This window comes from Podarcis pityusensis (assembly GCF_964106645.2).
Source record: "Podarcis pityusensis genome assembly, chromosome: 8".
NCBI classification, from domain to species: Eukaryota; Metazoa; Chordata; class Lepidosauria; order Squamata; family Lacertidae; genus Podarcis; species Podarcis pityusensis.
In genome coordinates, this window is record NC_138033.1 from 81,623,514 (window position 1) to 81,645,786 (window position 22,273).

Genomic DNA, 22,273 nt, shown 5'->3' on the forward strand with positions numbered 1-22,273 from the left:
ATTTCTAGGAAAAGAGGTGTTGGAACTCACCATGAACGCTTCCTTTGTTCTCTTATACAGTGGTACCTCGGGTTACATACACTTCAGGTTACAGACTCCGCTAACCCAGAAATAGTACCTCGGGTTAAGAACTTTGCCTTAGGGTGAGAGCAGAAATCGCGCAGCAGCAGCGCAGCAGCAGCGGAAGGCCCCATTAGCTAAAGTGGTGCTTCAGGTTAAGAACAGTTTCAGGTTAAGAACGGACCTCCAGAACAAATTAAGTATGTAACCAGAGGTACCACTGTAATGGCAATGGTGCCCACCTCAGAGGTGCTGGAACTGAGTTCTGGCTGGAGAAAAGCCATGGGCCTGATCCAGCAAGGCTCTTGGGGGACTTCGAAGTTGTGTTTCTCAATAGTAATAATAATAATAATAATAATAATAATAATAATAATAATAATTTATTATTTATACCCCACCCATCTGGCTGGGCTTCCCCAGCCACTCTGGGCGGCTTTCAACAAAATATTAAAATAGGGTAATGCATCAAACATTAAGTTTCCTTAAACAGGGCTGCCTTCAGATGTATTCTAAAAGTCTGGTAGTTGTTGTTCTCTTTGACATCTGGTGGGAGGGCATTCCATAAGGCAGGTGCCACTACAGAGAAGGCCCTCTGCCTGGTTCCCTGTAACTTGGCTTCTCGCAATGAGAGAACTTCCAGAAGGCCCTCGGCGCTGGACCTCAGTGTCCTGGTAGAACGGTGGGGGTGGAGACGCTCCTTCAGATATACTGGACCGAGGCCATTTAGGGCTTTAAAGGTCAACACCAACACTTTGAATTGTGCTCGGAAATGTACTGGGAGCCAATGTAGGTCTTTCAAGACTGGTGTTATGTGGTCAAGCATTGGGCCCCACATCCACCATCGCAACATACAAAAAATACATTTGAAACCAACCAGGAGATCATGTGACAAAGCCAACCATTTCCTCCCTGACAGAGTTCCCCACCCACCCACTTGTGGGCCATGGGTGGGCAACCTTTAGTCCTGTGTTTCAGAATACCTCTTGGCACTCCCCGTTTCTTCCAACCCAAACAGGACTATGGTGCCCATGTGCCAGTGTTGGGCAGGGGTGGTCAATGTGCTGTCTTCCAGATGTTGCTGAACTACAACTCCCATCCTCCCTGACTGATGGGAGTTGTGGTCCCAAAACATCTGGACTGCCTTTCTTAGGAGCTACAAACCAAGCCACTGATTCATGCGTGAACCAAACCAACTGTATCAAGGCTTCCTGAAATAATATTTGAACAGTCCTCTTTGCAGATTTAACCCAAATGACCACTCAAACTGGAATGACAGAGCAGATCCAAAACAGATTAGGCTTCCTTCAGATGCTACAAATGCAGCTACAATGTGAATATTTGGGTCACTGCACATCTCTAGAGGGAGATGTGAAAAATCCTATGGGTTACTGGGATGTAGGCAGACACCAAAGGATTGCATCGTAGGTTAATTTCTGGTTTTGTTTTGTTTTTTAAAAATTACCTAGGATTTATTGATCCACTGATAAGAGAGCTTTTCAATTACCATTTTTCTGGTCTTTTAAAATGTACTAATATGTTGAAAATTGACCCCATTCAAAATAATAATAATTAAAGCTCACGAATCTAGAATACTGGTTCTGTAAAGATTGGCAAATAGCTTTCTTCAAATGAGAGATCAAAGAAAGTCAGACAGTTTTTGGCACTCTGGCATCTGTTGATTTTTAAAATAGCCAGGAATCTGGTAGAACAGTTCCAACTCCATATAAAATGGTTTGGTCTTTTAAAAGGGGAAATAGGATCAACTGAAGAAGGGTTAGATGAATTAAAGAAAACGGAATGTGGATCTGATTCACTGAGTCATTTTGATTTTGAAGCATCTTAAAAAGCAGAGACATCACCTTGCCAACAAAGCTCCGTATAGTTAAAGCTATGGTTTTCCCAGTAGTGATGTATGGAAGTGAGAGCTGGACCATAAAGAAGGCTAATCGCCGAAGAATTGATGCTTTTGAATTATGGTGCTGGAGGAGACTCTTGAGAATCCCATGGACTGCAAGAAGAACAAACCTATCCATTCTGAAGGAAATCAGCCCTGAGTGCTCACTGGAAGGACAGATCCTGAAGCTGCGGCTCCAATACTTTGGCCACCTCATGAGAAGAGAAGACTCCCTGGAAAAGACCCTGATATTGGGAAAGATGGAGGGCACAAGGAGAAGGGGACGACAGAGGACGAGATGGTTGGACAGTGTTCTCAAAGCTACCAGCATGAGTTTGACCAAATTGCGGGAGGCAGTGGAAGACAGGAGTGCCTGACGTGCTCTGGTCCATGGGGTCACGAAGAGTCGGACACAACTAAACGACTAAACACCACCACCACCAACAACAACATAGATTTTGGAATGCAGTTTCTCTGTGTCCTGTATATCTTGAGATATCTTCCCCAAACTTAGTATGAGGGTTGATGAGGGGGGCAGTAATCTCTGTTGCTGTTTGGACATTGGCTGACATTTTAATCAAAATGGTGGACCAAAACATGACTTTGAGGTGATTTCATCCATTTTTTGACATAGGTTTCACCACCTCTTGAGATATTGTCACCAAACCTAGCACAATAGTTCCTGAGGTGAGATAGCAGGCTTTGTGACTGTTTGGACAACAGGCACCATTTTGAATCAAGACCATGATCCAAAACATCCTTTTGGTGTGAACTGCCCACAAGGTTTCAACCACCTCTTGAGATATCAACAAAGTCAGCATGATGGTCCCAGAGCTGAGGATGGGGGTCTATGTTGATGTTTGGACACCAGGTGCTATTTTGACTCAAGATGGCAGACCGAAATGTGGCTTTGATATGACTTTACTCCATTTTTGGTGTGGTGGAACTCACAAATTACACCGTCCACTTAAAAACACAATATTTTTTAGTTTCTAAAAAATCCTGGGCAGCTCCAGGCATAGGAGAGAGAAGAAGAAAAAGAATGATGTGAAAGAAAAATTAGTATTATCTACTATAAATTTTTGGAAAGCGTTTTGTCCATCTGTTCTCTTTAGGTTTGGCTGCCTCTCAAGTTATCATTGCCAAACTTAGCACAAAGCTTCCCAAGGTGGGGACGGCAGTCATAATCGATGTTTGGACGCCAGGAGTCATTTTGAAACAAGTTGATAGCTTGAAACATTTCTTTGGCATGGCTTCATCCATTTGGGGGCATAGGTTCAGTCGCCACTGAAAGCATGGAATCGTAGAATCGAACAGCTCTGACACTCAGAATGTTCTTCCTAATGTTCAGTTGAAATCTCCTTTCTTGCCCTTTGATTACATTTGTTTGGGTTCTCCTCTCCTGAGAAGCAGAAAACAACTTTGCTTCAACTTCCATATGACAGCTTTTCAGATATTTGAAGATGGCTCTCATATCTCCTCGCAGTCTCCTCTTTTCCAGGCTAAACATGCCCAGCTCCTTCAGCCATTCCTCATATGGCTTGGTTTCCAGACCCTTGATCATCTTGGTTGCCCACCTCTGCACACTCGCCAGCTTGTCAACATCCTTCTTAGATTGTGGTGCCCAGAACACCAGGATGCCAGATAGCGCCTGACCAAGGCAGAATAGCGATATCATCGTCAGACTTGGCACAAGCATTCCCAAGCTGGAGGCAATGGACTTTGTCAATATTTGGGTGCCATTTTGAATCAAGATGGTGGACCAAAAAGTGAGTTTGGCTTGACTTCACCCGTCCTTTGGCATAGGTTTGGCCAACTCTCAATATATCATCACCAAACTGGGTATGGAGGTGGGGTGAAGGTATTTGTTAATTTTTTTTTATTCTTCTTTATTGAATTTCTATACTGCCCTTCATTTGAGGATCACAGGGTGGTTTACAATATAAAAACACAAGAATACAAAACATGGTAAAAAAAACCAAATACAATACCCCCCCTCCCGTTTAATTAATTGTTTAATTAAAGGCCTGGGAGAAGAGTAATGTTTTTGCCTGTTGCCTAAAGATTTGTAATGAAGGAGTCTTCCTGAGGAGGTCATTCTACAAGCAGAGAGTCACTGCAGAAAAGTTTGGGTTCTGGGTGCTGTTTTGATTTAAGACAATGGAAAAATGAGTCTGTGGCATGACTTCACTCATTTTTTTGGTGTGATGGTCAAAACTCACAAATGACACTATTTGGTTTTTTAAAAACAAGCACAATATTTTGGGGTTTCTACTGATTTCTGGGCTGCAACAGGCACTCCTGAAATACTGTTCAAAGGCTACCTTTGAAGGTGACTCGGAAACTACAACTAATCCAGAATGCAGCAGCTGGGAGTGGCCGCTGAGACCTTATAATAGTAGTCCTAAAAGCACAATTCAAAGTGTTGGTGCTGACCTTTAAAGCCCTCAATGGCCTCAGCCCAGTATACCTGAAGGAGCATCTCCACCTCCATCGTTCTGCCCGGACACAGAGGTCCAGCACGGAGGGCCTTCTGGCAGTTCCCTTGCTGCGAGAAGCCAAGTTACAGGGAACCAGGCAGAGGGCCTTCTCGGTATTGGTGCCTGCCCTGTGGAACGCCCTCCCACCAGATGTCAGGGAGATAAAGAATTACACAACTTTTAGAAAACATCTGAAGGCTGCCCTGTTCAGGGAAGTTTTTTATGTCTGACATATATATGTTTCTTTATCTCCCTGACACACACACACACACACACACACACACACACATATATATATATATATATATATATATATATATATATATTGCTGGAAGTCGCTCAGAGTGGCTGGGGAAACAATAAAATTATTATAATCATCATAATCATCATCATTATCATCATAGTTAATGGGGGATTTAATTTATATTTATATTTTAAGCAATGTTAATTTTAGTATAGAAAATAAATAAATATAATGAAGAAAAAACCGACCCCCTTCCAATTTATTTGTCCAAGTTCTTTAACAGCGCTATAAGCCATGAAGCCAATGGAAACTCTTATTCCTGTCATTTGGAAAATTGCATCTGTCACCAACATCCGCAATATTTCTAAGCAAGCTGCCATAGCTCCTGTTTCGCCGCTTTTATGCCAAACCACAGCTCTCCAATATTGATCTCTCCCTCTTTAGCTCTCTTTCTCTCTCGAGGGAATTCTACAGTTCTCACGAACTCTGCACAAATCAAAAGCTAAAATTAATCTCTCATGGCCACTGGCCACCAATCGTTAACAGTCACTAAGGTTAGACCCAATGGGCTCCTCTTTCGATTTTTGAATTTGAAAAGCACTGGTGTGTGTGTGTGTGTGTGTGTGTGTGTGTGTGTGTATCACAACAACACTTGTTGTTGGTTACCTGAACCAGTGGGGGGTCGATAGATAGAAAGACAACTTATTCCTCCAGCATCAACCCTTGTAACTGTACAGTAAGGCTGCAACTTATGTATGCCTTATGCTTCCAGGGGTTGCACTTAAAGGCAAAATCATGCAAACTCAGAATGATCCCCAAGACTACCACCACTGTCAGAGATCTCATGAAACTGGGGGTGCAAAACACAGGGGCTTTTGTTGCAAAACACTGTGAAGAGTTGCTGTTAGATCTGATGGCTTCATTCTTCTACATTTTTTCTGCATTCCAAAATCTTAATAATTTCCATTGTATTCCATTCAGATATAATAACCCCTTATATGACAGCTACAATATTGTGGTTTCGTTCGTGTTGTTATGTCAGGTAATTTATAAAGTTTCAAGTGAGGAACTCTGTAATCCTTATTCTTTCCTGCACATGACAAGTCCCCCCCCACGATGTTTCCCCATCTATATATGGTGTTTTATCCTTCATTCCTACAACTTTTGATGGTTCCCGCCACACCTTGGGAGAAGCGGTTATCTCACAGTTTCCAAAAGTCAATGCATCACTTCATCCTGTGATTTGGCTTCCAGTAAACAAGCCATCTTCGCCATTTCTCCAGCCTAGGAAGAACAGTCTGAATCCAGACTGCAAATAGTTAATCCAAAAGCTTCTATTCCCGCAGCTGGTAGACTCCTTTCTTCCCTGCCACTGATTTATGGCCAATTGTCCTTATCTCAAACACACTCCTTTATGAATAACAGAGGTTTGGGAGGACTTTGCTGCATATTTTCAAAGCATAGCATTCCCCCCCTCCCTCTCAGTTCCTTTCTTTCACGCACGCAGTTCCAGTTTTGTTAAATTCCAAATTTACATTCCAATTTCTTCCTTTCTCACTTGTTCGTGTAGATTGCATTCCAGGGAGGGTTGCCATATCATAAACGTAGAGAAAAACCGCACCGTCTCTTTCACTGAATGAAATCCCCTCTCAATCCAAACCTTTTAAATCCTTGTAGCTGGGTTAGTTTTCGGAGCATGCGCCTGTAGTTTACTCCAGTTAAAAAACCCCAATTAGCAGGATCGACGGTGCTTCCAAGAATGGGATTGGAGGATCGCTGCAGCCGGAGTGCTCCATGCACCCAGTGCCTTTGCCTGCCCTCACATTCCATGGGGAAGCGAGTGCCAGACTGCCAGGCAAACTGAGGGTGAGAAACAGGTTCCTCTTTCCACCAAAGGGGAATGCAGAAAATGCCATTCCCCCATCATTTTCTGATTAGCTATCTCTCTCTCTCTCTCTCTCTCTCTCTCTCTCTGGTGTTGGAAGAGGCGTCCATCCCCTGGCGCACAGGAAGTAGGAAAGGCACTGCAAAAACACTTTATAGCCTTTTCCTTCGCAGGCTTGCTATGGACAATTGTGCTTCCTCCTGCAGGTTGCCAGCTTGATCTCGCTGCCCCACGGCCCACCAAGGTTCCCCCATAATCTCTTCCCTTCCCCTGCCTGCCTGGATTCTCCTCTCTGCTTTTGACATTTAAGCACCAGCTAATGAGCCACCCGGCCCACCTTCTTAACTACAGAAGACAGGGAGGAACGCAATGAATGCAAAATTAGAGGCGAGATGCAGAAAAGCCTTTGAGAGCAGGGAAGAGATCAAAAGCCCATTTCAAACTCATTAAGGCAGCTCAAGCACCTAGGCCTTCCTTTCCCTGCATTGCACTCAATTGGTCTGCTGAGAGTGCTCTGGGAGGGATTCCTTCCCTCCCACAAACACCTTCACATTTTCCAATCCAGACTCTCCAAGGCTGTAGATCGCCAGTGTTCACAAATGCACCTCACGTGAAGGATTTGAGATCATGGCGCAGCATCCAAAGGACCTCAGCTTTGGTTTTGAAACCCAAGCTTTCTTGTTGTTGTTGTTTAGTCGTTTAGTCGTGTCCGACTCTTCGTGACCCCATGGACCAGAGTACGCCAGGCACTCCTGTCTTCCACTGCCTCCCGCAATTTGGTCAAACTCAAGCTGGTAGCTTTGAGAACACTGTCCAACCATCTCGTCCTCTGTCGTCCCCTTCTCCTTGTGCCCTCCATCTTTCCCAACATCAGGGTCTTTTCCAGGGAGTCTTCTCTTCTCATGAGGTGGCCAAAGTATTGGAGCCTCAGCTTCAGGATCTGTCCTTCCAGTGAGCACTCAGGGCTGATTTCCTTCAGAATGGAGAGGTTTGATCTTCTTGCAGTCCATGGGACTCTCAAGAGTCTCCTCCAGCACCATAATTCAAAAGCATCAATTCTTCAGCGATCAGCCTTCTTTATGGTCCAGCTTTCACTTCCATACATCACTACTGGGAAAACCATAGCTTTAACTATACGGACCTTTGTTGGCAAGGTGATGTCTCTGCTTTTTAAGATGCTGTCTAGGTTTGTCATTGCTTTTCCTTGTGAAAATAAGAACACAGAGCCAGCTGGATCAGGCCCATCAAGTCCAGCATCCTGTTCCCACAGTGGCCAGCCTGGTGCATGTAGGAAACTAGCAAGCAGGATCCAGGCACAAGAGTTTTCTTCTTGCCTATGATTTACAGCAACTGGTAATCAGAAGCTTAACTGTCTCCAACCATGGAGGCAGAACATAGAGACATCGCTATGCACTCCTGGGGGAGCAAGTTCCATAGTTTAACTACAGCCTAGTAACGGTAAGGTAAGTGATGCGGGTGGCACTGTGGTCTTAAACAATGACCCTCTTGGGCTTGCCAATCAGAAGGTTGGCGGTTTGAATCCCCACGATGGGGTGAGCTCCCGTTGCTCGGTCCCTGCTCCTGCCAACCTAGCAGTTTGAAAGCACGTCAAAGTGCAAGTAGATAAATAGGTACCGCTCCGGCAGGAAGGTAAACAGTGTTTCCGTTCGCGCTCTAGTTTCCATCACGGTGTTCTGTTGTGCCAGAAGCGGGTTAGTCTTGCTGGCCAAATGACCTGGAAAGCTGTCTGTGGACAACATTGGCTCCCTTAGCCTGAAAGTGAGAGGAGCGCCACAACCCCATTGTTGCCTTGACTGGACTTAACCGTCATGGGGTCCTTTACCTTTTTTTTTTTAACAGCCTAGTAAAATTACCAGAGAGTATGTAGCAGCTGCAGCTATAGTGAGGATACAGGGCGGAGGCTCTAGTGCAGGGGTCAGCAAACCTACCGCGCCTTGGGCTGGTGTCTCCAGTGCCGACTGCGTGGCAGGCCAGAGGGTGGAGGAGCGCATGCCCATACGCATGTGCACACGCTATTTCCGGCGCACCTCCGGGTCGGAGGAGCACCAGAAATAGTTTGTTCGCATGTGCACGGGCCTCCTCAGACCTGGATGTGCACCGGAAATGACGCTTGCGCATGCGCAAATAACGTACAAGCTATTTCCGGTGCTCCTCTGACCCGAAAGTGGGCAGCCACGAAGCGCCAGTGAGAGTGGGTGGTGGCAGCAAGCAGCGGGGGTTGCCGCGGGCCGGATAAACAAGTCCCTCAGGCCTTATACAGCCCGCGGGCCTTAGTTTGGGGACCCATGGTCTAGTGTTCTGCAAGACACATGCCTAAAGGTAAAGGTAAAGGTAAAGGTACCCCTGACCATTAGGTCCAGTCGTGGCCGACTCTGGGGTTGCGGCGCTCATCTCACTTTATTGGCCGAGGGAGCCGGCATACAGCTTCTGGGTCATGTGGCCAGCATGACTAAGCCGCTTCTGGAGAACCAGAGCAGCGCACGGAAATGCCGTTTACCTTCCCGCCGGAGCGGTACCTATTTATCTACTTGCACTTTGATGTGCTTTCGAACTGCTAGGTTGGCATGAGCAGGGACCAAGCAACGGGAGCTCACCCCGTTGCAGGGATTCGAACCGCCGACCTTCTGATTGGCAAGTCCTAGGCTCTGTGGTGTAACCCGCAGCGCCACCTGCGTCCCACAGCTCCACCTGCACATCCCTAATAGCCAACAGCATCAGAGTTACTTCCCTCGAGCTATTAGGACACGTTGATCTCAATGCCATCAGCCCCAGGCTCTGCTCCCTTGGGCCGCCCTAGTTCTCGATCCCAAATGAGTCAATACTTACACCTCCTTGCAGACTCTTGGGCCAACTCCAGGCGGTAGATTGAGAGTCGGTTCACCCCACCACAAATGTTGCTCTTTTCTCCCTTACACTCCATGTTGCATTCTGAATCACTGACGTTCGCCGCTTGGATCTTGTGGCCACAATAGCATTCGGCCCCAAACTCTAGGCCTGCGAAGAGGTAACCCCTGGAAAGGAGAGGGAGAGAGAGCATTTTGTTTGGAGGTTTTGGTGGTGGTAGCGGCGGCCTGTGTTCAGATTCAGTGGCTGGACTTGGCTACCCGAAAGCTGAACGTTTGTGCAGCTCTCCTTGGTGCTGAACAGCACCTTCCGAAATCTCATGCTGTGCAACCTACCTAGAAATTGGCCACTTTGCAGGTAAAGGATGCCTCCTTTTTATAATATGCTGAGATAAAACAGCTGCTTAGTCTTGAAAGAGAACAAAGTCAGAAGGAAGGAAAGATAAGAAAAGGAGAAAGCTAAAGAAAGAGAAAGCGAGAAAAAAGGAAAAGAACGGAAAAAAACAAAACAAGGAAGAAGAAGAAAAATAAAAGGACTTCTGGCTCTCTTTGCTGCCGCTACATATGATATTCATTCCTTAAGATCCAACCATTCTATCTGCTATAAGCTAGTATGTTTCCAATCTTCAAATAGAGATATTACAAGTTCATTTTCTCTTTTCACATGCAAAAAGTCCATAAGAAATGTCCAATCCTTAACAAATGCCACTAATGGTTTCCCTCTAATTAAACACGTTAACGTTCCCATCTCAGCCACGTCCAATAGCTTTATCAGCTGTTCTTCGAATATGGCTAAGCCGTCTTTGTGCAGATAGCAATCAGGCGAGGGATGCTTCCACCATAACTGCCTCACCACGGAAAGGCTGCCTGCACACAGAAGTTGGGAACTGCTTTCTATGCGCGGGGAGCAGGGCCGGACCACCTGTGGGGCTTGGTGAAGCCTTCGCCCCAGGCAGCAGGCTCCTGGTAGCTGGGAGGGGTAGCAGATTCAGCCTCTGAGAAGCTTGGCACTTACTGCCTCTTGGACTTCTGGACTGTCTCCTCCTCCACCACCTGCCCTTCTCCATCCTCCTTTTTCTCCTCTGCCAGCGTACCAGGCCTTCCCTGCCCATCCCCAGTCTCCTTGGGCAGCAACAGGAGGAGGAGCTGGCTGTGGCAGTGCAGGACTTGTGGAGGAGGAGATTGCGCAGGGTGTTATTTTCAGTTTTGCCTCAGGTGGCAAAATGCCCTGGGCCGGCCCTGACCGGGAGTTGTGTGTCAATGTTGCTTTTTATGGGGGAACACATTCTATGGTCCCTGGAGGCCTTTGCCTCACAAAATCCCTTTCCTCCCTTCTTTTTCTTTCTCACTTTCCCCTCTTTTTTCTTTTCCTTTTCAAAAATATTGTACGCTTCCAAATGCGGCGCTGCGTCTTCTTAAGTTTCGTGGGACAACCTCAAAATTTCTCTTGCACACAGCGGGAAGATTCCCCTGTAATCCGAGGTGGTCCTGACCACTGAAGATTGGGATCGCCGAATTTTGATTCAGATTTGGGGGTCTGAATCTGGTTAAACCAGGTCCGTACTGATCCAGATTGAATCAGGACCCTATCTGAACCCTTGATCCTAATAGGCATAGAGCATTATATGTATAATAATGAAAATAATACGCAATAATTGTTTGTATTTTTAGTAAACCGGATGGGGACTCTCTTGTTGAGATTAAGCAGCAAGACAGGGATTTGGGGGCGGGGTGGGTTGAAGCCTGTCCTCAATATCAAGTATATTTAGAAAATTCCATCCTTAGTGACATATTCCCCATCCCTAGTACAAATAATAATAATAATAATAATAATAATAATAATAATAATCTATTATTTATACCCCGCCCATCTGGCTGGGTTTCCCCAGCCACTGTGGGCGGCTTCCAACAAAGTATTAAAATACAGTAGTCTGTTAAACATTAAAAGCTTCCCTAAAGAGGGCTGCCTTCAGATGTCTTCTAAAAGTCTGGTAATCGATTTTCTCTTTGACATCTGGTGGGAGGGCGTTCCACAGGGTGGGCACCACTACCGAGAAGGCCCTCTGCCTGGTTCCCTGTAACTTGGCTTTTCACAGTGAGGGAACCGCCAGAAGGCCCTCATCGCTGGACCTCAGTGTCCGGACTGAGCTGAAGGGGGTGGAGACGTTCCTTCAGGTATACTGGACCGAGGCCATTTAGGGCTTTCAAGGTCAGCACCAACACTTTGAATTGTGCTCGGAAATGTACGGGGAGCCAAAGGAAGGAAGACACCTGGCCAGTTAGAGAGCTGGGCTGTGGGCCATTGCCTGCCTCAGTTTCCTAGAGTGCTCCTCCTGCTGTTCCCTAGGCCTCAGAACCTGCTGTGTATGGGGAGACAGGGGGCCCTCTAGTGATGGGTCCTGCTGCTCTGGTTCCTGTGCACTGACCTCCACCCCTTGCTGTCCTCCATCATCCTTGAGAGTCCCATTATACCAGCTAAGGCTGTGAGGAGGAGACCGACCTGTGCCATGGTCCAGCAACATATACCAGACCGATACCAGATATCCTATACATCCAGTGTCTTCACTACAGTCCTGTGGGAAATTGGTCCTCTGAAGATCTTATTTGCATTGCAAGGAAAGCTCCCGTTGTCATGGACACAAATAGCAGCTGGGGGGGGGGACTGTGTTCACTGGGAAAATAACAAGGGGGGAGGGTTAAAAACCTTCTCCCCCCATCACATGGCTGTTTCAATCTGTATCCCCCATCTGCAGGTCCTTTCTCAAAATCTTGGGCTGGGGTATTGCTTAGGGGTTCGGGGGATGCTGTTAAGTTTTGGTATCTTTATTTTGAATCCTACGATTTATGTTGAAATTGTTCAAATTGGTTGTGTACTTTTTAAATGTTTTGTTTATGACTATTTTTGTTATGTTTGTAGCTATGTATTTCTTTCTACATGTTGTAAGACGCTTTTAACTTTGGAAAGGTGGCACAGAAATAAAATGATGGGTGGACGTTCACAACTAAGTCATTCTCAATTCCCCTACTGAGCCCAACTAAGACACTCTTTGAGACCCTCAAAGACCTGACTGTGAAACAGTTTAGCACAATACAAAATGATGAGCCAAGACCACCCACCATCCCTCAGCCTGGCCTACCTCACTAAGTTGTTGTGAGGATAAAAATGGGAGTGTGGTGGGGAGAAGAAAACCATGTACGATAGCCCTAAAATCTCTGGAGGAAGGCAAAGAAAAATAATCCACAATAATTAATTCATATTTGAAATGGAATTGTCTTGGGCCAAATGTCCATTGGGCCAATTTCCTGTTGCAGTTCTTGCTGCACAGATGTCGTCTGTGCAAAGAAGCAATTTGGGTTGCTTCTTGGCACTTGGCGCCGAATGATTTACTCAAAGCGAGCAGGAGGAAGCATCACTTTTCAAGAGAAAAAAATCTCCACGTGCCTTATAGATCATAGAGTGGGACACGAGCACATTACTTAAAAGCTAGGCAGGTTGGGGAAGCCAGTATGATGTGTGTTCTGCAATTGAAGCCATAAGTAAAAGAGACCTAGCAGGTGCTAGTGATGTGGCGAGATCCTGGTCCAGAAAAACAAGGCATGGGAAGGCTCCAGAGTGGTTTTCTTTTAACCCAGAATCCCACATCTGAGAAGTTAGCTACATCCTCACTCACGTTGCTCCACACCAGGGAAGGAAGTCCTTTGCCACTCCTGGTGGACTCCAGCTTCCCTCATCCCTCGCAATTTGCCAATCAATCTTTTGCCTTTGCTTCTGCAAAATGAGATTTTAGGGAAAGCGGACCCTAACCATGTTTCTGCCACTGGCTAAACTCTCTCTTGGTACCCCAAGCTGCTGTGAAAGGTCCACAGAGACCACGTTTCCATCATACATTTAAAGCACTATAGACTTGGGATAGCTCAGTTGGTAAAGCACGAGATTCTTAATCTCAGGGTTGTGGGTTCAAGCCCCACGTTGGGCAAAAGATTCCTGTATTGCATGGGGTTGGACTAGATGACCCTTGGGGTCCCTTCCAACTCTACAATTTTATGATTCTGTGATTCTGTGAATACCAGTCATGGCTTCCCCCAGAGAAGCCTGGGAGCTGTCATTTGCTAAAGATGCTGATATTTGTTAAGACACCGCTGTTTCCCTCCCAGAACTACAATTTCAAGAGTTCCCTGTGGAGAGGAATTGGTTGTTAAACCATTCCGGGAATTACAGCTCTCTGAGGGGAACAGGGGTCTGCTAAAAACTCTCAGCTCCCATGGTTCTCTGGAGGATGTCGTGACTGTTTAAAGTAGCATCATGGCATGGTGTAAATATGGCCTCTTTTGATCCTGATCTCCCAACTGAGCCTTGCCTGCGACCTTTGCTCCTTCAGTTGTTAGAAGACCCCTCTTCCCCTCCCAGAGCTACAATTCCCAGAGTTCCCTGGGGAGGGAGACGGACTTGCTTAAGTGCCCCAGGAATCATAGCTCTGCAAGAAGAACAGGGGCCTCTCGACAACACAACAAAAACCACAGCTCCCAGAATTCTCTGGGGGAAGAAGCCATGACTTCAAATGGTTCCCTACTCTTTTTCCGCAGCTACTGCAGGTTCCTCTCGCCAGAGTTTCTAGGCTCCCCGTCTTGTCGAGAGAAGGCCATTCCACTGCAAATGAGGCCTTGCCTTTTTCCCCCCCAGTGAGGAAAAAAAAATCGATCTTTCGAAATTATTGGGAGGCGGTGAGGGAGGAAGAAAAACAACCACGGGGAAAGAGTCGAGCCTCCGGGACTGACAGGAGAGAAATACATTTGATGCCTTGGAATTAATGAAGTCCCAGCTCTCTCGCGCCACCCTACCGTTCGGCGCAGTTGTCTTGGCAACGGAACAATGTCATTTTTTTGTAGTCAAAGAAGGACACTCCGCGCAGGGCTCTCCGGTGGGTGTTGTCGACGTAACAGCCGATGTATTTTGCTGTGAAAGGGAGACAGGTGTTAAAAGGAGCTGTTCTTAATTTCAATTTAATTGCCCACTACTGGTGTCACAGGCCCTTGTTGAGGGACACCACAAACAACCAAAATCATTCTTTATGCTTCACATTTTTTTATTCGGGGAAATCAGGGCAGTGTCCCTCCTCATGCACGTCAGAAGAACATGCTGGATCAGGCCAATCCTGTTCTCACAGCGGCCAACCAGGAGCCCCAAAGCAAAACCAGCAAGAGCACTGGCTCCCAGTACATTTCCGAGCACAATTCAAAGTGACGGTGCTGATTTTTAAAGCCCAAAATGGCCTCGGACCAGTATACCTGAAGGAGCTTCTCCACCCCCATCGTTCAGCCTGGACAGTGAGATCCAGTGCCGAGGGCCTTCTGGCGGTTTCCTCATTGCGAGAAGTGAGGTTACAGGGAACCAGACAGAGGGCCTTCTCGGTAGTGGCACCCACCCTGTGGAACACCCTCCCTTCAGATGTGAAGGAAGGAAGACATCTGAAGGCAGCCCTGTTCAGGGAAGTTTTTAATATTTAACGCTGTATTGTTTTTAACACTTGATTGGGAGCTGCCCAGAGTGGCTGGGGAAACTCAGCCAGATGGGAACTGGCGGAAATGACTGGCAGAATCCGAGACCAGGGAGAAGAGTTGGTGGAAGAAGATTGGAAGAAATTTAAAGCTTATTTACAGAAACATTGTAAAATTAAGGAATGTTAGAAGGATGTTGGAATGAAATAATGCGGTTTTAGCAGAAATGCTATAAAGGATTAAGGAAAAATAGATTGTTAAATGGTGAAGGAGGGAAAGTAAAGCTATATTATATTAAGATAAAATAGAGGACAAAAACTGGAAAAGATGGAAAGGATTTGCTGAAATAGCTAATTGAACTAGAATACAAAAAAGGGAGGTGTGAGGAGGTCAAGGAAATAAGCAAATGAAAGATAAGATATGGGAAGATTTATTGTATTTTTTTATTTATTTTCTTGTTTCTTTTATTATTATTATTGTGATGTGATGTTTTGTATTCTTTAAATATGCTGTTTTCTAATTTTTTTCTTTTTGTAACCCTTTAAAATTCAATAAATATTATTTTTATTTTTTTTAAAAAAGGAAACTCAGCCAGATGGGCGGGGTATAAATAAATTATTATTATTATTATTATTATTATTATTATTATTATTATTAGAGTCATCTCCTCTCCCAGGGTTTCCAGTAACTGGGATTCAGTAGCCCTGCTGCCTCCAGCTGTGGAAGCGGAGCTGAGGCTTGGTAATGGACTGGACAAGAGCCGTTTGACGCGTGTCGTACAGGCACTAAGTCCCCTTTTGCAGCCATTTTTGGCCGCCTCCTCGATCTTCCACTTTTGCTAAGCCCCCTCAGAGCATTCAAAGACAGGGTTTAACGTTCAGCCACGATGACCTGAGTTGCTGCATCCGTTCCGCTTAGCGACACACGACACACTGGGTGCCTGAGAGCAGAGGCAGCACTCCTTCCTCAATAGGAACTCTCTCGTTTGCTACTGAGAAAGTCACGGGGGAGGCTACTCTTAAAGGGATTGTGAGGAGAGCATGGTCCTTAGCACAGCCGCCCCAGCGCCTGGGGAGAGATCAGGCATTTAGCAATGCTGCCGTGTCCCAGATTTCTGTATTTCCTTTTTCAGAAATGAGCCTTGAACAACTTTCAGGGAAGAAATTATCCATTGTTGTGTACAACTTGCCCAAAAGCAGACATCGGTCACGATACGATGCCTCGCTGCCTTTTGGCAGGGAGGAAGTGGCACGGGATTCTTTTGAACTAGCAGCACAACGAAATCACAACGAAACAGCATCTCTGATCTATAGGCTTAAAGCATGGAATCGGATTCGTATAATTGTAGAGTTGGAAGCGACACCAAACATAATCTACAGTTGTACCTCGGAAGCTGAATGCCTTGCGAGCCAAACATTTTGGTTCCCGAACAACGCAAACCCAGAAGTGAGTGTTCCAGTTTGCAAATGTTCTTTGGAACCCAAACGTCCGACGCACGTTCCATGGCTTCTGATTGGCTGCAGGAGCTTCCTGCAGCCAATCGGAAGCCGCAAACTTGGTTTCCAAACGTTTTGGAAGTCGAACGGACTTCTGGAACGGATTCCGTTCGACTTCTGAAGTACCACTGTATTCCAACCCCCTGGAATGCAGGAATCTCAACTGAAGCATCCATGACAGAGCGCCGTCCAACCTCTGCTTAAAAACCTCCAGTGAAGGAGAGTCCACCACCTTCCAGGTGAGTCTGAAAAGCCTTAAGGTCCGTAAATAGCAACACCCTAGAGGTCCTGGGCCCTAAGGAAGTAAGATTAGCCTCAACCAGAGCCAGGGTCTTTTCAGCACTGGCTCCGGCCTGATGGAACGCTCTGCCTCATGAGACCAGGGCCCTGCAGGATCTGATTTCTTTCTGCAGGGCCTGTAAGACAGAGTTGTTCCGCCTGGCCTTTGGCTTGGAATCAATTTGATTCCCTCCCCCTCTTTCTTTTTCCTTTCTCCTCCTGTGATGAGGCTGCATTTTAATGTTTTAATGTTGTATTTTAATCTTGTTTTTTAAATTGTATTTCAATCAACTTGTTTTTATTATTGGTTGTTAGCTGCCCTGAGCCCGGCCTTGGCTAGGGAGGGCGGGGTATAAATAAAATTTATTATCATCATCATCATCATTGTTATGTACCGAAGTTCTCACCCTGGGCCACCAGGGGGATACTGTAGATAGTTATGCAAATAAGGGATCGAAAGTGACGTTCAGTGATTGGATAGTTTTAGAAAATTGTTACAGTTACGTGGTACTGGAGTTCTATATAAGCAGGCTGACTGAGCCCTTCAGTTCAGTTCAGTTCTGGCCTCTGAATAAACAAGAGCTGTTTGAAGAATTGCTGTGTCGTCTGATATGTTCACCCACAACTTAACAATCATCATCATCATCATCTCTGGCCAGATACACAAAACACATTTTCTGTGCTATCTGTAAAGTAGCCTAAAGTGAAAAGGTAGGACCAGGGTGGAAACTGGTGGGTTTCAAGTTTCCTATCGAGACAACCAGGCAGAAGTCAGCTTTGCCACTTGAGTCAGTATGATCCTGGCTGGTTGGCAGAGAAGACAGCCTGCCTGCTCTTCCTGGGGGTGCCTCACTCTATAGTCCAGCGCAGTTGGTGGCAATGAGGAGGCTTGCAGCTATGGCTGGAATTTCTTGTCCCTGAAACAGCAGCTCAAGCAAAGCTTCATTTTCCCATCTTCAGTTCCTCCAACCCTCCCAACCACCCCCTTGGATGCAATAAAGAATCCAGCGGGGGCCTGTTGGGCAGAAACTTCGGCAGTGCGCATCGCTCAGGCTGTTTGTTCAGTGAAGCGTAGCTACTGCCATTTCTTACGCCTATTAAGGGGGGGGGAAGGAGGGGAGGACATTCCTCTCCAAGTGCCAGGTGGGCAGTCAGCTGTTCTGTAATCTGTTAAAGCCATGCCTATTAATATGGCCTGACAAGGAACCTGAAGTCTTACTGATTAGGACAGAAATTGCCAGAGGCAGGAAGCTGTGAAAATATCACCTGCTGAGCCACCCTCGGAATCACAGAAATATAGAACTGGAAGGGACCCGCAAAGCAGAGGAGGGTTTAGGGGAGCACGGTCGGTTCGCTGAGCTGAGAGGGCACTGCAACAATGACTTAGGACAGGCTGCCTCAAACTCGGCCCTCCAGATGTTTTGAGACTACAGTTCCCATCATCCCTGACCACTGGTCCTGCTAGCTAGGGATCATGGGAGTTGTAGGCCAAAACATCTGGAGGGCTATGTTCTCCGGCTCTGATCACACAGCAGTTTATTCCATTTTCATGACTTTTCTCTGACTGTCAAGCTCTACTTTATATTTGAGCTTTCACACGACGTAAAAGCCACTTGTGGAATATAGTGCAGTTTCATGCTCATTTCTGTGTCATTTCCTTCCAGGGAGTAGGGTGGGGAATCTGTTTGCAAATAATATGGAAACAAGTGCTAAACTTGTGCTATATTCAAGAAGAAGCATTTACGTTGTGCGAAAGTTCAGATATAATGTGGGAAATTAACACATTGTGCAAATGGAATTCACTGCCATGTAAATGTAATCCTGATTTCCTCATTAAGCAACTACTCTATTCCGAACTTAAAAATGAAAAGTGTAATGCTGGTGGTTAACAAAAGAGTTTTAAAGACCGTCTCAAGGCAAATCTAAAAAAAAAATGTAGTATAAACACTGACAACTGGGAAACACTGGCCTGCGAGCGCTCCAGTTGGAGAACAGCCTTTACCAAAGGTGTCATGAGCTTTGAAGACACTTGAACTCAGGACGCAAAGGAGAAACGTGCTAAGAGGAAGGCATGCTTGGCAAACCCTCACCGTGATCAACTCCCGCCCAGAAACCTATGTCCCCACTGTGGAAGGATGTGTGGATCCAAAATTGGCCTCCACAATCACTTACGCACTCACTGTTAAAACCGTGTTTATGGAAGACAATCTTATTCCACTATGAGGGATCGTGAAAGAAGAAGAAGAAAAGAGAAGATGTCCATTCACATGAAACGAAATTCACTTCAGGAAAACTAATGGAATACAATTAGTGCTTAGTGTCCATTTCCATGTTATTGGGATACAGGAAAGGAAACTATGTTTGCAGCCCTCTTAGCCCGAAAAACATAATGGAATAAAGTGGTGGCTCCATGATCACTGCAGATGGTGACAGCAGTCACGAAATTAAAAGACGCCTGCTTCTTGGGAGAAAAGCAATGACAAACCTAGACAGCATCTTAAAAAGCAGAGACATCACCTTGCCAACAAAGGTCCGTGTAGTTCAAGCTATGGTTTTTCCAGTTGTGATGTATGGAAGTGAGAGCTGGACCATAAAGAAGGCTGATCACCAAAGAATCGATGCTTTTGAATTCTGGTCTGGAGGAGACTCTTGAGAGTCCCATGAACTGCAAGAAGATCAAACCTCTCCATTCTGAAGGAAATCAGCCCTGAGTGCTCACTGTAAGGACAGATCCTGAAGCTGAGGCTCCAATACTTTGGCCACCTCATGAGAAGAGAAGACTCCCTGGAAAAGACCCTGATGTTGGGAAAGATGGAGGGCACAAGGAGAAGGGGACGACAGAGGACAAGATGGCTGGACAGTGTTCTCGAAGCTACCAGCATGAGTTTGACCAAACTGCGGGAGGCAGTGGAAGACAGGAGTGCCTGGCGTGCTCTGGTCCATGGGGTCACGAGGAGTCGGACACAACTAAACAACTAAATAACAACAAACAGCACAGGGTCCTTTCCTGCTGTTTTCATGGGCGAAATCATGGGAATGGCAGAAGCAGGCATGTGTGGAAAGCGCAGTCGAGTAGCAGCAAAGCCCAGTGACATTTGTTGTTGTGCCTACTGGGAGTGAATGACAATTCACGCAAGATGCCAGTAGACAGATCAACAAGCCACTGTTCCACAACACAGCAGGTCCTGCAGTGTGAAAGAAATGTTAGAAAATGGGACAGAAATTCAAGCAGCGTGAACTCCATATATGCCCACTCGACTGTGTCGATTGGCAGAACTGGCACAGTTCCAGGTGCCACACAATGCCTGTTGTGCAGCTGAAAGAAATCAATATTTCAGTGTGACAGCATTTGTACACTGTGGAACTCCATGCCTTTGGACATCAGGCAGGTGCCTTCACCCTTTTTGGCGCCTGCTAAAAACACTTTTGTTTGGACAAGTCCACCCATATGTTCAGCTTTATTTAGCCTACCATTATTTTAACTTTTCCAAAGTTTCAAATCGTTGTTATTCGTCTTTATTAGCAATAATTTTATTGGGGTCCCCCCCCCTTCTCATAAACCGCTTTGAGATTTTTTTAAACAACCGAGCGGCATATAAATAAATACTGTACTAAATATATAACAGTGAGGAAAGCTAGCACAATATTGCCCACGTCTTGACGCCTCCTTCTGCCTCCCATCTCTTTGCTGGACTCCAGTCACGTCACACCAGCACACAGCAAAGGACCCAAATTGAGCGTGGCTCTCAGAAGACCCTGCCCAGCGACTGTCCAGGATGAGGCCCTTTATCTGGACCTCCAAGAGGATGAGGATGAAGCAGCAATGATGGGGCAGCGTATGGCAGAAGACAGGGACAGGTTTGAACTTTGAGGGGTGTGGCTTTTAAAGGAGAAATGAATTTTTTGCTTTGCGTGTATCTTTTCAGCGAGAGCAAATCGGGTAAGCTCACATTACTGAAATGTGAACAGAGCTGAATCCCCACCCCACCCCTAGTGGAGCACCACATATCTCCAGTCATCTCTTCCTGTGTTCAAGGCTGCTTTCAAGTGATATCGAAGGCCAGCTGATCTTGGTCCCTGTCTCCTGGGAAGAAGCAGCAAAGCTCTGGAGCAGCCCAATATATTTTGCCAGTGGCCAAGGCTAGTGGCAAGGGGGGGCAGGGGGGGAGGAGCAGCTAGGGCCTGCATACCCCACCACCTCTGCCCCTATTGCCTGAGATGGCATGAGAAAGGGGAGAAAAGGGGAGGCTGAAGAGAAGCAGGCACTGGAAGAGGAGCATTCAGGGCCATCTTAAGCATATCCGACGCCGTGGTACAAAGCTTCCTCTGGCGCCTGCCCCCCCCCCAATTTCCCAGAGCTTTTTTAGGGAGGATAGATCTGCCGGTGGGGCTGGAGGAGGCGGGCAGCAGCTGGAGGGCGGCTCCTCCGGCGGGGAAGAGGCAGAGGCTGGACGTGGCACCTCGCGGATCAGCTGGTCGCTTTGTGCCACGGTGGTCAGGGCAGACGGAGGCTCAGGGCATGGCGCTGCCTGGCGGGCGAGGGCGGTGAGCTGGTGCCGGGAGGCGCCGCATCCAGCCTCCACCTCTTCCCTGGCGCCCTCCAGAACTTGGCACCCCGGCACCCTGTACTACTATCCTCCACCAGGGCCAGGGCCTTTTCAGTGATGGCTCCGACCTAGTGTAATGCTCTGTCCCATGAGACTAGGGCCCTCCAGGATTTAACCTCCTTCCGTCGGGCCTGTAAGACAGTGCTATTCCGCCTGGCCTTTAATTTGAATCCAGCCTGATCTTTTATTTCCCTTCTCTTCCCTCCACCTCCCCTTTTATGAAGATCACACGCTCTGAGACCCCACAGCTAATTCTCCCCTGATCTCCTCACTGGCCCAAGTAGGACTAATTCAGCCAGCCAGCCCTGGGGATAATCTAATTGATTTTTGAATTTTGAATTTTGAATTTTATTGTTATTCATGCTTTTATATTGTATTTTATGCTGCTTTTATAATTAACTGTTTTAAAGTGTTTTAAATTTGTTGTTAGCCGCCCTTAGCCCGGTTTTTGAACCGGGAGGGCGGGGTATAAATAAAAATTTATTATTATTATTATTATTATTATTACTACTACTACTACTACTACTACTATTAGCCTCTATGGGTAAGACACCCCTGGGAACATTCTCCCTCAGGGGTGACTGGAGAGGCAGCAACTCCTATCCACAACCAAAAGAGGAGCAGCAATGGTGTGTGATATCTCCTTTCTGGATCTCCCCCACCCCAAACACTGTCCCCAGCCTGCTGCCTGGAAGGTCCTGCCCTGCCCTGGCTGCTCAGTGTCATACCAGTGCCAGCCAGCAAAATCCGCCAACACACCAGCTTCATCAGTAATGTTCCTAAATGAGAGAAGAAGAGGAAACACCCAAATCAGCCAAGATCCAGGACTGAGCGTGAGGGAGCAAGGGATTTTCCTCCCCTACGATGATGCCCAAAGATGCAAGGATCTGGGCCCACCTTCCATTGCCCCTGATGACGGGGCGTTGCTATCCAGCACAGCCCCTTCGGACTCCATCTCTCCATCGCCA

At 46.6% G+C, this 22,273-nt stretch overlaps 1 protein-coding gene across 1 annotated transcript in view; it reads right to left on the bottom strand.

Annotated features, from left to right (window-relative positions):
- Positions 1-22,273, bottom strand: part of WSCD2 (WSC domain containing 2) — an 80,886-nt gene that overhangs the window by 24,855 nt on the left and 33,758 nt on the right. Inside the window, exons 3-4 of the mRNA XM_081017421.1 lie at positions 14,267-14,381; positions 9,411-9,595 (exon numbers count right to left, since the gene is read on the bottom strand). Of these exons, the coding sequence (XP_080873547.1) occupies positions 9,411-9,595; positions 14,267-14,381 (300 nt within the window). The remainder of the gene's footprint in view (positions 1-9,410; positions 9,596-14,266; positions 14,382-22,273) is intronic.